Genomic DNA, 14,824 nt, shown 5'->3' with positions numbered 1-14,824 from the left:
CTCTGTCACATGAAGGGGGTCCCAAGGGTGTCTGGAAAAGACTTACTAGTATGCACTATGGTACTAGCTTTTAACATGTGGTTTAGATTTATTTTCACATTCTTAACTGTTCCTTTTTGTCTTCTTCATGGTATTGAGACATGCTTTGCAAAAATTAAACGTCCGAAAGGAAATAGCTGCAGACTTTGCCTTAGTGACTGTAAGAACTTCCTGCATAAGAATTTGAACGCTATTTGATTCCAAAATCTTTTTGTTTTTATTAATTTCTTAAAGACAAATATACGTTCCACAGGGCTTCATCTGTCCACTCTGTATGAAAGTGTGTGTAACTCCTACTGATCTGTCTGAACATTACCAGAATGAACACATGGGGACAGAAGGAAGACAGGAGCTTCGTGACATTCCAGCTGTTACTGTGGGTCTTGTTTATTTTGTTTCAATAGCTTTGGTGATGGATTGTTTTAAATGAACGTACCTGTTTTCTCGTGGCTTGGATATCAACCTTTTAAAAGTGTGTTTATTTTGATTCCTCTTTAAAAAGTAGTTGATCTCTTTGCAAGATTGAGAAGCATACATTCAGCAGCAGAATGCATTTACGTATATCTCTCCAGTTTGCAGTTATGTCTCATGTGAACTATTCCCAATATTAGGAGACTTAAATTCACTCATATATATCTATTGAACGACTTTTACTCATTTTTCTTGTAAGCTGAGCTTACATTATTGGCTATATTCTACTTCAGACACAGATTCCTGATAAATACAGTATTAGATCTGGTTTAAGATATTGTTAGCTAACATTTTAAAGCAGATTTCTAGAGGGAGACTGATATATTGTGTAAGGATGGAGCTGAAGATAAAAATTCCACATATAGTTTAAAACCTTTTTTCCCTTGAACATTTTAGAGATTTATAGGTGGGGGAAAAAAAACACACGCACACAAAAAAAGGAAGAAAAATGCACAACATTTTATAGAAAATGTTTTATATCCTTGACAAAATACGAAGGCTGTTTCAATTAATAGGCTTTAAGTACTAGTAATGCACTTCTAAATTCTTACAGCTGTGGAATGTAGAATCTAAAATAATAGCCTTCAGCTATCTGATCGGTTTTCTTGTTTTTTTTCTCCCTCCACAAACCTTCAGATTTGACTTTTAGGAGCAGGTAGCTTCCCATGCACTAGATGATCTTGAGTGGAGATAAAACTGTTTTACGTTCTTTCTGCCAGTGTTACTTCTGAGTTTTGGAATCTGTTTTTTTTTAGCTGTATGACAGAGGAGAAAGATCTAAAGGTGCTGGTCAGCAGACTGCTAAGCATGAGCCAGCAGTGTGCCCAGGTGGCCAAGAAGGCCAATGGCATGGTGGCTTGTATCAGAAATAGTGCAGTCAGCAGGAGCAGGGAGCTGAGCTGTATTCTGTGCTGGTGAGGCTGCACCTTGAGCATTGTGTTCAGTTTTGGACCCCTCACAGAAAGACAAGGAGGCCCTGGAGTGTGTCCAGAGAAGGGCAACACAGCTGCGCGGCATCTGGAACACAAGTCTAATGGGGAGCTGCTGAGGGAACTGGGATTGTTCAGTTTTGAGGAGGCTCAGGAGACATTATTGCCCTCTGAAATGACCTGAAAGGAGTTTTTAGTGAAGTGGGGGTTGGTCTCCTGAGTAACAGTGATAGAATGAGGGCTAACGGCCTCAAGTTGCACCATGGGAGGTTCAGGTTGAGTATCAGAAAGAATTTCTTCTCAGAAAGAGTGCTTCTGCACTACCACAGGCTGCCCAGGGAAATGGTGGGGTCACTGTCACTGGAGGTGGCCACATCCGTGTGGATGTGGCACCAAACAGTGTAGTGGTGGTGGGTTGACAGTTGGATTTGGTGATCTTAGAGGTGTTTTCCAACTTTTGTGATTCTGTGATTAACTCATCATTGCCTCCTGTTGAAGCAAGGACTGTCTATAGTGCTGTGTTTATAGTTGCACTGCCTTTATTCTTTTGATTTTCTGGTCACTGTGCAAGTGCCTTATGTGAGTAAGCTACAAGTTACTTCTGTCTTATGGTGACAGATTGGGGCATTCCTGAAGCACTGGTATCAATAGATACTGTGATGTGAGCCATTAGAAATAGTTTGGTTACCTGAAAGAATCACTCTTTCATATAACCTGGGCTATTTTTAATACAGTTATATGGAGTTGACTGTAGCTTCTTGCCCACTTTTGATTTTCAATCATCAGTTAGTTCTACTTGATGGTAGCATATTACAACTTTTTAATGTGATAGAACTTCTGTATTGAGCATGGTATATGAAATACAAATTCATTTGATTCTAACTGAAACATCTGAAGCTTTTTGGCTCAGCGATTCAGAAAAGAGGTGAGAAAAAAGGTTTCATCTATTATATTAGAGTTCATGGAAGTTCTGAGAAAGTGAAACATCTGCTAATCATTATCAGTGCTAGTATGTACAATTTTAAATATTTGACTCCTGAGAAGCTGGTCGTTTGTATTTGTTGATGGGAAATGATAGTTTGTAGTTACAACAAGCACATCTTGATTCTGAAACAGTAATGCCTGTCACCCTTCACTGTGTCTTTGCCATTCCTAAGACAGTGCTGTAAGAAGAGTGTAATCGGCTATCAGTGCCATCTGCTATTAGTGTCATCTTTTGCAGCAGATGTACAAAACATTGCTGACTTCTGCTTGCTTAGAATGATGTATGGGTGTCTGTGACTTGCTGATGCTACTGTGAAAAGCTCAAATACAGTTTGCTGGAAACAGTGCTGAAGAAGCTCTTGAGTTCATTCAATGCCAGTGCATTGTCCTCAAGTGTGGAGAAAGAAAGCATTGCAAGGTCAGTGTTTAGTCTCATGTTGTGTGACCCAAAAAAACTGTCTCTTCTTTGAAAAAGCACTGATGCCTTGCTTTTCAGTTTGCCTATTGCTTTCTTCCCTAACCTCTAACCTCTCTTTTGCTGATAGGTGCTCCCTGCTGATTAAAACTGAAGTAACTTAGGTCACTTGTCACCTTGTGATAAGTGTTCTCCTTGCCTTTCCCTCCCTCTGTCATCTTTGCAGGGAAGGATGGTGCCATTCTTCAGGCGAGGTGTTCCCTCCCAAAACTTCTGAGTGTGTCTAATGTCCTGCTGCAGGAAAGCAGACAGCACTCACCTGGAGATTTATTTGTGGTCTTTCTCTTAAATGGCTCTCCTTGCAGTCCTTCTTTTTCAAACTAGGGATTGCACGATATGATAAGTGGTTAAAATAACAGTGAAGTATTTTTCCCCACTCCTCACGCACTGAAGAAACTTTACCTTAAAAGTTGCAGGCATACTTAGCTGCAAGAACAGATACCGTAATGTTGGCAGTTGTCCTTGTCAATGTATAACCAACTTGGCTGAACAAATTCCTTATGGAAGCTGAATGTATCACCATGTTCCCAGATAGAACACTGTTCCCCTTTTATACGTACCATATAACTTTTTCTTTTTTTAATATATATGACTTTTATATATAGAGCTGTCACTAACAAAAGCTGTGTGGTTTGTTCTGTTTTTTTTTTTTTTCTTTTTTTCCCAAAAGGAACGATCTATTTCTTTGCTGTCTCTTTTGAACACTGATGTTGATTAAACAGTAAGTCAGAGAGGCATAATTTCACACTTCCTGGTTTCACCAGAGGCATTCAGAAAGCCACTGTGTGGTACTCCTGCAGTGTTCAGAATGTAGTGGCCATTAATGTCTATTGTTTTAGCTGCAGTGTGGCTAAACCTAAGGCAATATTTAATAGTTCATTTGGGTTATTTTTGTGACTTCACAGATGCTTAGTAAGTACACATTTCTTGGCTAATACAAACAAAATATGAAGTTGTTTTCTGAATAGGCTTTTTATAGCCTGTTTGCCTAGAGTGTACTTTGGAATACTACATATGCAGAAATGTTTTCTGTTTTTGTTTGAAAATACTTTGTTCTTGATGCAATTTACACCTTGGTGCTACTTGCCTGCTTTGCACCAGCACAAAAATCATTGGCTGAGCTACACTGGTACGTTAATTTTCTGCAGTGTCTGAACAATACTAAGAGAATGAAGAATCAGAGATGCTGATCCGATTTGACTTGGATGTGTGCTGCCACTTTCTTTTAAGAAGCAGGGAATCCACTGAATTAGAATTTCTAATTCGTGACAAAATTGTAGTCTTGTAGGTTGTGACAGAACTGTAGTCTTACTCATCAATAGTGATAGAAACAGAGGAGAACCAAACTAGAAATTATGTTGGCTCTATTCTTGTCAAGAAGAATCCAGCTTCTTTCCTGAAAAGACATTGTCTACAATGTGTTACAAAACAAACTGTAGCAAGGTACCCCTTTTCTTTTTGATCAGGAAGTTAAATAGTTACTATGAAGTTGAGATGGACCCTGGGTCTTAAATATCAGAAATGTAACATTTTAAGGTACTTTTCTAATAATTAAATTAAATAGAGATGTCATCTCAGGAAACTGTTGGCATCTTTTTGTGTGTGTAAACATAGATTAGGGTGTTTTGTTTTTTTTTTTTCTGGTAGAAGCATGGAAAAAAAATCTGTCAACATTCTCCTTTAAAGAATATGTAAAGAAAGTGACCTTATTTGTTCTTTCACTTAAAGTATCCCATAGTTATATTCTTTATATATTCTATAACTCAATCAATATGTAAGACCTCTGAAGTAGATTGCAGGCGTGGTCTTGCCCTTGCTCTTGAGGAAGGCAATTGAATTTGCTTCTGAGAACTTCCTGAGGATTTAGTTAATTGCTTCAATGTGTGTTAAGGAAACAAAACCTAGAAATGACATGATACAGCTCTTAGATGTCAGACTATTTTTGTTCTCTGGCCTGGAGTATGTACACTTCCCTAATCTGTCCTATGAAATGGTTTGGTCTTTGAATCACCCTATAACTGAAGGATATCTGAGTTTTAGTTTCAAGTTATTATGTGAATGCTGGTGATGCCCTGTATCTGGAAAGGTTGTGAAGGTTCAGCTTTGGTGGAAAAACACTTAACAATGAATTTAGAATCTTTCCAAATAATTGTCACACTTAAAAACTAAAATCAGCTCCAGGAGGGTGATTATGTCTCTGAGCATGTGAACGTGCTCTTGAACTTTCTGTTCTAAATGTGCTGCTCAGTGTTGTTACAACAAGCTGATGCTCTGAACAATACACTCGTGAAAAGGTTATAAATGTTCCTCTGAATTCTGAGACACTTTAAAACATAGGTCATGACTAGAAATATTACAGCTTTGGACTTGAGTCTTAGCTATCACTTTTTGTTCGTGTGATTCACTGTAAGCAGACTGTAAACTCGAGTGCTGGCACAGTATTTCTGGAAGGTCAAAGATGAAGCCAAGAAACTCAAATGTATGTAAACTGAGAGCCTGGTCATATAAATGACAATACTGGATTAGACATCACTGTCTCATGGTATGTGTATAGTAGACTATTTTCTCATCCTTTCTGTATGGTAAAAGTAGCTATTTTGCAGTGATTCATTTTTTGTTGCTTATTTTTTACTCAACGCAGTACTTAAATATTTTCTGAGAAGAGTGTTTATGGAACAAAATTGACTTCTCAATGGAAAATAGCAAAGTTCCTTAGTTCTTTAAGCTTGACTCACAATGTAATTGCTGGGATAAAAATGCAAGATGTTGCAGAAGTTCTGCTTGCATTAGCAAATGAGCTCCATGTGTGCTCTTCATGTTATATGGCTCTGTACCACAGACAACTGTAGATCAGCAGTAATTTAGAGCTGTTCAGTTCTATTCAGTATTAAAATGGGGTTGGAGAACAGAATAGGCAGTCATTCCATTTTTAAACAAAACGCTAAGGAAGCTGGGTAGTTATGTCTGTGACTTTCAAACTTGCCTAGGGTTCCTTCTCTTGTACTCCAACTCTATAAGCAAATCTGTATAAGCTGTTTTGCCCATGGGGCTGTCTCTAAAGAAGAGGTGGCCTCTTTTTACTAGCTAACTCCAGTTTTAATTTGTGAAAAAGAAGCCTAAAGTAATCTGTGTTTCACTCATTAATTACGTAAGACAAGATTTTATATTAGCTCTACAAAGACTATTTCAGTAAAGCTCTGGAAAATAGAACAGTTGGTAAGTGCTTAGATTTAGATTTAAGACACATGTATACAGATGCTTCAAGCTCCAGTTCTCAGCAATGGAGTCTGATGGGGAGCTCACTTGCTGACCCTACTTACATTGTATACATTTGTTAGGTCAGCTGCTGAGTTGCTTGCTCCATTAACTGTATCAAATAGTTCTCCACTGACAGCAACTGGAGAGTTAGACACCTACAGGGAGATTTAAAAATAAAACAATTCAGGCTGCGTGCTGAAGCCTTCAGCTTGTTGAAGAAATATATGAAATGATTTGAAATCTTTAATTTTCTTTGCTAGTGAATAGGGAAATTATTTCTGCTGTGAAGGTGTTGTCACAACACACAACTTGATGCTCACATCAGCTTTGTGGAGAATGATGAGGAAAAACATTTAAAAGAAAGGCAATATTCTGATAAAGCTGAAGTTTTCATTATATTTTTACTGCCTTCCTTCATCAATCCTACAGTGTAATAATAGGAGAAGCCAGAGAAGCAGAACCTATTCAGTCCTATACATGAATTTCTCTATTTGTACAGTCTTTCTGAATCACTTCTAAAATGACTGAGGATTAAGAGCACACTGTGGCAGGCTGAAGTTAGTCTGGTAGCACACAGTGTGCAGAATCCATGCCCCTGCTCTTTCTGGGGAGTGTTTCTGGGTGGGAGGCCAAGGTTCTTTGAACAGTTAATAGCCCTGTAAATTATATTGGTCCAATAAGAAGAGATGTGGTAGCTCTTGTGCAAGAATTTGCTTCCAGTGTTGCTTTTAGTATCCTGGCTTGCTTCCCAAAAGGTGCTGTATTAATGATTTGTAAGAATATTAATGTTACCCAAAAGAAATCATTTACCTCATACGCCTTTTAGGAGAGGGAGCATTGAGAAACTAACTTTCTCAGGTCTGAAAGTAAATCTTAAGTATTAGAAGAATGTTTGTAGTCATTTTTTCCCCTCTACAGGCTTGCTCATAAGTCATGACAAAAGGAAATAGAAAAGCCTCTGGTACTTCCACGAAGTCCAAGATAATTGGCAAAATTTGTCATTCTATCTCAAACTGAGGCAAGACATCTTCCTATGCAGCTTCTACCTAGCAATGTCTATTCTGCTCTGACTGAAACTCATCTGTTTTGATGTCTGTGCTGAGAAAGGCCTCTTCCACAGAGGGCAGTGTGGAGGTGCTGGGTGCTGAAGTGGAAAATTGGGGTTTGAAATTCCTGTCTCATTCTCGTTGGAGTACATTGACCAGTGGGTCAGATACTACTGTGAGCTGTAAATTGCACGCTGATTCTCGGTGGACTGTTTGTGTACATGTATGGTATTTTGGTTTGGGCTTATCTTGCTCTGTCTTGCTTTGGAAGGTTGGTGGTGATCTTAAAAACACTTTCACGATAAGAACTCATGCATGTGGTGGTTGTTTTTTACCTTATTTAATTGCCATCTCCTGATAGAAGGTCTCTGTATATGAAAACAAAAACCTTCAACTTTTTGGGTACTCTTTTCTCTTTAAATAAAGCAGAAGATTTTGCTCAATTAGAAACATCCACTGGGAAATTACAAGTTACAGTGAAGCGCTGCAGGGGTCATAGGTGATATCTTTGCTTTTATGAAATGAAGATTATTAAATGCCTTTCACTTCTCTGTGGTTGTGATGTGCTTTATGCAAAGTTACTTGTAAATGCATTTTCAAATGAAATTTACCAAATGTCTCTTGGCAAATACAGCCTTTTGAAAGGTGTAATTGTGCATGTTATGTATGGTAGCTTTCTTCTTTGAATACAAGACCAGTGCTTGCTTGTTCTCCAAGAGTCTTTTAGTTAAGGAAGCCAAGTGTAGACTTACTGGAATGGAGACCTCCCTGCCCTCCTCCCCCTGTTTGTGGGAGCATTACATCTCATGGTAATAACTGTGCCATCTCCTCACTGTCCAGAGTGTTATCTTGATAGAGGACCATGCATGTTGCACTTGATTTTATTCCTTGAAACAAAAATTCTTGCAAGATTTAAGTATGGGCCATGAGTTTTCCTTCCCTTCTCCCCTTTTCACATGTTCATCTCTAAATTAATACAGTATACTTCTGCACATTTTCAAAATGCATCTCAAGACAATGCTGAGAAGTGGTTTCTCCTTAAAATGCAACTATTTAAAAAAAAAAAAAAGTGAGACCCACCATTATCAAACATGATTCTTCTGTGAGGCTAATAGCTGAAGGACAGCTGTATGTTACCAGATGGAGCCTGGGGAGGTCCTGCTGGTCCTCCTTACTGTAGGGAGGCCTGGATTATTATTCAGCCATCAGCTCTGACTTCAGCAGCATTATCATGCTATGAGAAGGATTCAGGCCTGGGTGTGCAGACTTGAGAGCTGCTATAGGAGCCGGTGTTCTTACCCACCCCACCTCTGCATGCAGCATTAAGGGTGTTGAGCTTTCAGCAACAGAAATGCCCCTTTGCAGAAGGGTAACATCTAACTCGGAGCTTGAGATTCAGACCTGTTGCAAATGCTGCGTCAGCATGAGGGTGCGTGTGGGAGCTGTAACCCAGCGCTGACTCCAGCAGTGCCAGGTCCCTCAGAGTGAGGCTGGCCTAGTCACAGCTGAGCAGGAGCTGGGGCCGGTGGTGATGCTCTGTGCCCTGCCCATGTGGGAGGAAGTTCGTTTCTTTTAGGACGAGTAGATATTGCTGTGCTTCCTCCCTTGCTAATGAATGACAGCAAAGCTGCCTTCTAGCAGGAGCTCCACACCCTGGGTCTCAGTGATAGCCTGGTGCCTTGCTGGGCAACTTGTCCCTCTGCCCCTTCGTCCTTGCCACCGCTGCGGTGACTTTCTGGGGCATCTTGGGCTGGCTTTGCCTGATGGTGAGACAGGTGATTGATTGCTGTCCCCTTGGGCTAATTGCGAATGTAACCTATTCTTCTACTCCAGAGCCCCTCTTGCCGTAGAAGAAAACTCAACCACACATCAAAGAAAAAAGAAAGAAAAAAACCCACAAGCATAGAAAAAGTCTCTGCTCTTTAAATGAGAAGAAATAAAGGGCAATAGGAAGGAGAGGACCAAGCAATTTTCTACACTCGTTCTTTCCAGATGCTCTTACTTGTGCAGTGAGGGATATCTGCTTTTCTCTGTGGGCTGCAGACCTTCCTGTCACGGGGAAACCAAGCAGCAGGCTGGGAATCGCTTGGCAGCATTTCATCCAGAGAGGGCTTCTGTTCCAGCCAAATGAGTCTGTCTGCTTTCAGCTGCTAGTTAAAATACACTCCTTGCTTTTTGACAGCTTCTATAGTTCACTGCCACTGCTGTTTGCCAGGAATTGTCTGAAATTTCCCTCTGGTACTTTCAGTGCATTCGGATAAACATTATTGAGAACTTAGCAGTTCATTTGTCTTTCCGTACCCATGTTGTTATGTATGCTTGTGTATGAGTTACTTGTTTTAATCTGAAATGAAACCATACAGACCAGTTCTGGAAATAGGAAATGGTTGTTAAAGGTAAATGCCTGTTGTCTCTCGATGGAGCATACTGCTTTTTTAACAGTTAGACTAAAATTAGTCTTCAACATGGTATGTGCTGGATGTAACAAGCAACTGTATTTAATTAGTAATTTCTTAAAACATTAAATAAATAACAGTTAGAAAGTTTCTGTTTGGTCCTTTGGAGTGTCTCCATGCTTGAATTCTTGTACTTGATGGTTCTCTTGGACTGAATCCATGCAAATATTTGATTATTTAAGTCTAAGCAACCAAGCACAAGGTTCTCTTTACACAGTCTGGCATCATAAAGAGCCTTCAATGTGAGACTAAATTGTTTACTTTCACTCAAAAATTTCTTTGTCTTGCCACTGTAGTGTGTGTTGTCTATAGTTTAACTGATAGGATGGGAGCAGGCATGATAACCGAGTGAAGAACCGTAACCAAATCTAGCCCATAGAAGCAGATTGCTAAATAAAATGAGATGGATGGCACTTCTGATAAGTGACAGTTTGTACGTTCCACAAATGAGGTACATAATATTAACAGTTTTCACTTGGCTGTGTGCTAGTGGGTGGAATAATGGTATTGCTCTGCTAAGTTTTTGCTCTGGTAAGCTTTCAGTAAGTATTCTGGATTGAAAGAGGATGACTTCTTTAGGCTGTAAAGATATGATTTCCTTGAGACGGTATTTCTGTGAGTTGCATTTATTGGTTAATTATATGCAAGGTAAAAAGCGTTAATTTCCTGGCCCTTACTAAAATCAGTAGCCTAAATGTAATAGTAATTGCAATGCAGCCCTTCGAGGTTACCATTTTTCTAAATCAGTACTTTGTTACTCACATGTAATGCTACTGGGGAAAAAAAACCAACAAAGCAACACTGAATAATATGACTTATACAGACATTTTCTAAATTTCTAACTGCTAGAGCTGTTATCGGATCAAGAAATTCTTAGTATGAATCTTTAAAGAATAGCTATTGTATCTGTTGCCTTTTAGATATACAAAGATCATTTTGATAGAGAAAGAAAAAATCAGATTTTACTTCTGACAGCTTTTTTTTTTTTTTTTAATTGCTTTTTCCCTCTCTTCTCTTCATAATAGGGATTTATCTGTCCCTTGTGTATGAAGTCTCATGGATCAGCTGAGGAGCTGTTCAAGCATTATGAAGCAGTTCATAATTCTGGCATCGATTCAACTTGTGGAGGGGAAGGTCACCTGTCATCAGAAAGGTGGAACACTGTTCATTTGTGCTTGTGCTTTTGTGTCAGTGTTGAGCTGCTTCTAATTACACTGAAGGCTGTATTAATTTGAACACTTAATTATGTAGTGAAGTATTTAAATGTTCATATCTCATTTCCAACTACAATTAAAAAGCAGCTTGAAACTTATATTGACTAATATTGATATGGTAGTAAATGGAAGTCAGTTGTTTATGTTTATATTGTTAATTCCATCAGTGTTTTTCTCATGTGTTTGAGAATGTATTGTAACAAGCTGGAAGATTTTTAAGCATGGCAGAAAAATGTTGGTTCATTCTTATTTGCTGAAATTTTTTCTTTTGAGCATGGGGAAGGAGAACCCTAAAGAAAGAGGAGAGACATGATTTTGTCTCTTGGTGGTTAAGGTACCTACTGTGTAATTATAACATCAGTTTTTGTCTGAATTTTCCCTTATCACCTAGTTTTTTGCAAATCTGAGAAGTCTCTGTGTCACTGTATCAGCTTTCTGTGTTCCAGAAACTCCATCCTCATTTGCAGAAGTCTTCTCTAATTTGTTTTAACTCTTTGGTCAAAAGCATTTTAAGTGTGTTCCTGTGAAACACATCAGGTGGTTTTATTTCTGTGTGCAGCTGCATGTAGCAGGAACTGATGAAATGAACTTACTTTTGGTAGAACAGTTGAGAGTAATCCCTCTGTATTTGAGTAATGCCTCATGTTGGTTTGGGGAACTTTTTCTTAGGGATGAAGTTTACATAGGGTCCCTTCTGCCTGCTGGATCTTTTTCTGATTAGTGTTTATTTTGGACAGTTGTAAATGACAGTCCACACTGCTGTTTGGTCACCTCTTCCTCAAACTCCTTTTTGTTTTGTACATAGTAGTGTCACAGTGAGCAGCTGACTGTGGCCTCGTTCAGCAGACAGAGGTACATGCTGCATAACCCTGCTGGTGTTCACTTAGTAATGGAGCTGCTTCTGCTACTGCAGGAAGTAAACCACTCAGATGTTTGTGACTGGTAGATATATGACCCAAAAATGACCCAAAAATGACCCCAGTACTTACATTGATAAAATGAATGTATTTACTTAACTCACAGAAGGTTTATATTTTGGTGAGAAGTGTGTAGGATACCGTATTTTGATTATTACCCAAATGAAGATCTCTGTTCCCCAGTGTTATGCAAACTGAGCCAGGAAGAGCCAACATTATCGGAGGTCTTGTCTGTATGGATGGACAGGGGCCCTTCCTTAGGCCCCCTTTTCCAGATGCTGTAGGTTTTTGGCTGAATATGACTAATGAACTATTGCTTTTTAAAGCAATACAATTGCCATTGCTTTATTTTGAGCATGTTACAGTGTAACTGTTTGAGGGGAGCAGATTTTTTTTTCTATTTTTTTTTGTTTTTTTTTAACCCCTCCAATGGTGGTTTTTTTATGATCACTTTTATTCTCTGTTCTCCCAATCTGCGAGGGATCAGCAGGAACCTGTAAGGTATAGAAGACAGTTTGAAAGAAAGGGAATTGTATAGCCAGGGGAGAAGTAAAAAAAATTGTAATTCAGGCTTATATATGAGGAAATAATACCGTATTAGCAGAGTTATATTGGGTTTCCTATGTACACATTTACTCAAGAGTGAGTATTTTTTCTGTGTCTGATTTAAACCTTTTCAGAGCAATGTAACTTAAACTCGAAATGATAACTCAAGTAGAACAATAGCATCCACATGGAGGAATTATTGGTCATAACTATATTGTGTATATAGTTTGTGGAAGATTTATTTTTATGCCTGCAAGTTTCCAATGTCAACCAGATGTCGGCTGGTGCAATTTAATTTTTTTTTTTCTGCTTCTTGACAGTTTAAGGACAAGTGGTTTTGTTCTCTCTCCTGTAATTGAATAAGTGGACAAGGTCAGGGAGTTGGATGGAGTGCAGGGAGGCTGGTCAGAGCTGTTGTGTAACACATGAGCTATTTCTTTCTGAAAGTGTGGCATTTTTTTAATGTTTCTCAGTTGCATGCTTGCTTGAGAAAACTCTTATTCAATGTAAACATGTTTTTTTCAATACTCAAAATACTGCATTAAAGTAATGCTCTGACCTGCAGCAGGCTGCAGTCTGTTAGTGCTCTAGGGGTAAAGTTTGCATGTGACCCGTATGACCAAGATTAGGCTGTAAAGTTCCTTATTTAGTCAGTAGGGAGGGTTAGTTATGATGAATTACTTGGTCTGCTCAGCCCCCTTGCCATTAAATTACTGTTACTAGTGCCAAGAATAGATCATGCAACTCTCCCCAGTGCAGTTTAGCTGGGCCACTGGTACGCAGTGCCTGGATGGAGGCACCAGCACTGAGGATTAGAGAGAAGCATGAGGAAAATGTAGCAGATATTGGCTGGGTGGCAAAGTTCAGGAGATGTGCTGAGAGGAGCATGGAATTTTAACAGTGCTAGGAGAGAGGGAGATTGAGGGAGGGTTTGGGTGGCAGTGAGAAAGAAAACATGTACACTTCTAGAGTGATTCATTACACTTTTTTCCTAATCATTCTTTGCTGGACAGGTAAGTCAAATTTAGGTTTTGTCTTACAACTGTCAAGCAGAGCAATGTTGGTGAATACTGAAAAAACTACAGTAGAGTACTTTCATCTTTTCCCCATCTCATCTCCTTTTTCTTCCTCTCAATTACAAGTTATTTTTATGTAGCTCAAAAATGTACAATCTAGAGCATAATAAATACTTTAATACTGCTGATCTGGTGTGTGTTTGGCCCTAGCTTCAGTATTGTTAACCGTATTTCACCTGCCTAAGATTTCATTTATAATCTAAGGTGTGAATGTTTGCTGATATACTTAATACTGGTGAGAAAGCTCAAACAATATATGGGTTTTGAGTAGCAGTTATACCTGTCTCATTAGATTTTACTTGGGAACCTCCAATTTATCTCTCACAGGACAAATAATGTGTAAATAGCAGAAGACCTTCTGTAAAACTTATCTTTCCAACATGACAACATTCATTTGGCCATTAAAATTGGTCAGCCTTGGAGTTCTTCATTGGTTCAAGTGCATGTGTTTCACTGGATTCTCGATGACCCTGTGGTTAATGTGAAATGAAGGCTGAATTTTTTCTGTTGTGGTTTAGCTAAGGAATAGGTTGCTTTGTTTTGTTTTTCTCCTAAGTATGAGACAATTCTAAAGAACATCTATGGAGGAGGGGATAATGCAGCACAGGAGCTATAAAACTATATGGTATAAAACAGAATATGTTGGTATTGACACCCACACACATACATGTTCTGTGTGCCTCTGTGCTGCCACTGTATAAACGATAGGAAGGGATGTGTTAGCATTTGGAGTGGCTGTATCTGAGTGATTTAATGTTATCCTCATCTGTATAGTTACACAATTTTTTAAGGAGACCTGATGTCTAGAAGGGTGCAGTTAGTAACAATTTTAGCCTTGGATCTTGTGTTCTTGCATGGCTCAATTTGAGAATTTAAAATCCCAAGGCTTTAAGTATTCAGACCATTCATTGAGCCCATCTATGGGGCGTACTGAATTGCTGTGTGGATAAAAAAAAATTATGTAGCTACATATTTCAAAAGGAATAAAGTCACATGCTGTTTCTTATCAGTGTTCCTCATGTGATATGGGAAGTGAAGGATATTAGGCCTGTCCCTTTCATAAAAAGGTGTATAGAATATTAAACATGCCAATGCCCAGCTTTGCAATTTGACTCGTGGTGAAGTTGATGAACTGAATTAGATTTGCAGTTTATTTTCATGAGACTTTTTACATATCCAGTTCTTTACTTATACTGTTAGAGTTTTAGCATTGTTCAGGTGATATGCAAAATGAACTAATAAGTATCTATAATTCCACTTTCTTCTAATTTTCAAAAAATGAAAAATAACTATGTTTATTTAAATTATGTTTATAGAATATGTGTCTATTACTGTCTTCCAGTTATTTAATATACTTTAGAATTTCTATGTAATTGACAAAATATAACTACTGCATATTCATTTTCTCCACTC

General features: G+C 38.6%; 1 protein-coding gene across 3 annotated transcripts in view; it reads left to right on the top strand.

The window, feature by feature from the left end:
- Positions 1–14,824, top strand: part of EEA1 (early endosome antigen 1) — a 72,231-nt gene that overhangs the window by 8,684 nt on the left and 48,723 nt on the right. The window contains exons 3-4 of one of the 3 annotated variants that reach the window (XM_031600478.2): positions 293–415; positions 10,684–10,811. In XM_031600478.2, coding sequence (XP_031456338.2) covers positions 293–415; positions 10,684–10,811 — 251 coding nt within the window. Of the gene's footprint in view, positions 1–292; positions 416–10,683; positions 10,812–14,824 lie in introns of those variants that run through there. The other 2 variants (XM_031600479.2, XM_090139799.1) reach the window with 2 other exon arrangements.

The sequence above is a fragment of the Phasianus colchicus genome, chromosome 1 (genome assembly GCF_987193195.1).
Source record: "Phasianus colchicus chromosome 1, bPhaCol1.hap1.1, whole genome shotgun sequence".
NCBI classification, from domain to species: Eukaryota; Metazoa; Chordata; class Aves; order Galliformes; family Phasianidae; genus Phasianus; species Phasianus colchicus.
This window is presented reverse-complemented; position numbering and strand designations above follow the sequence as displayed.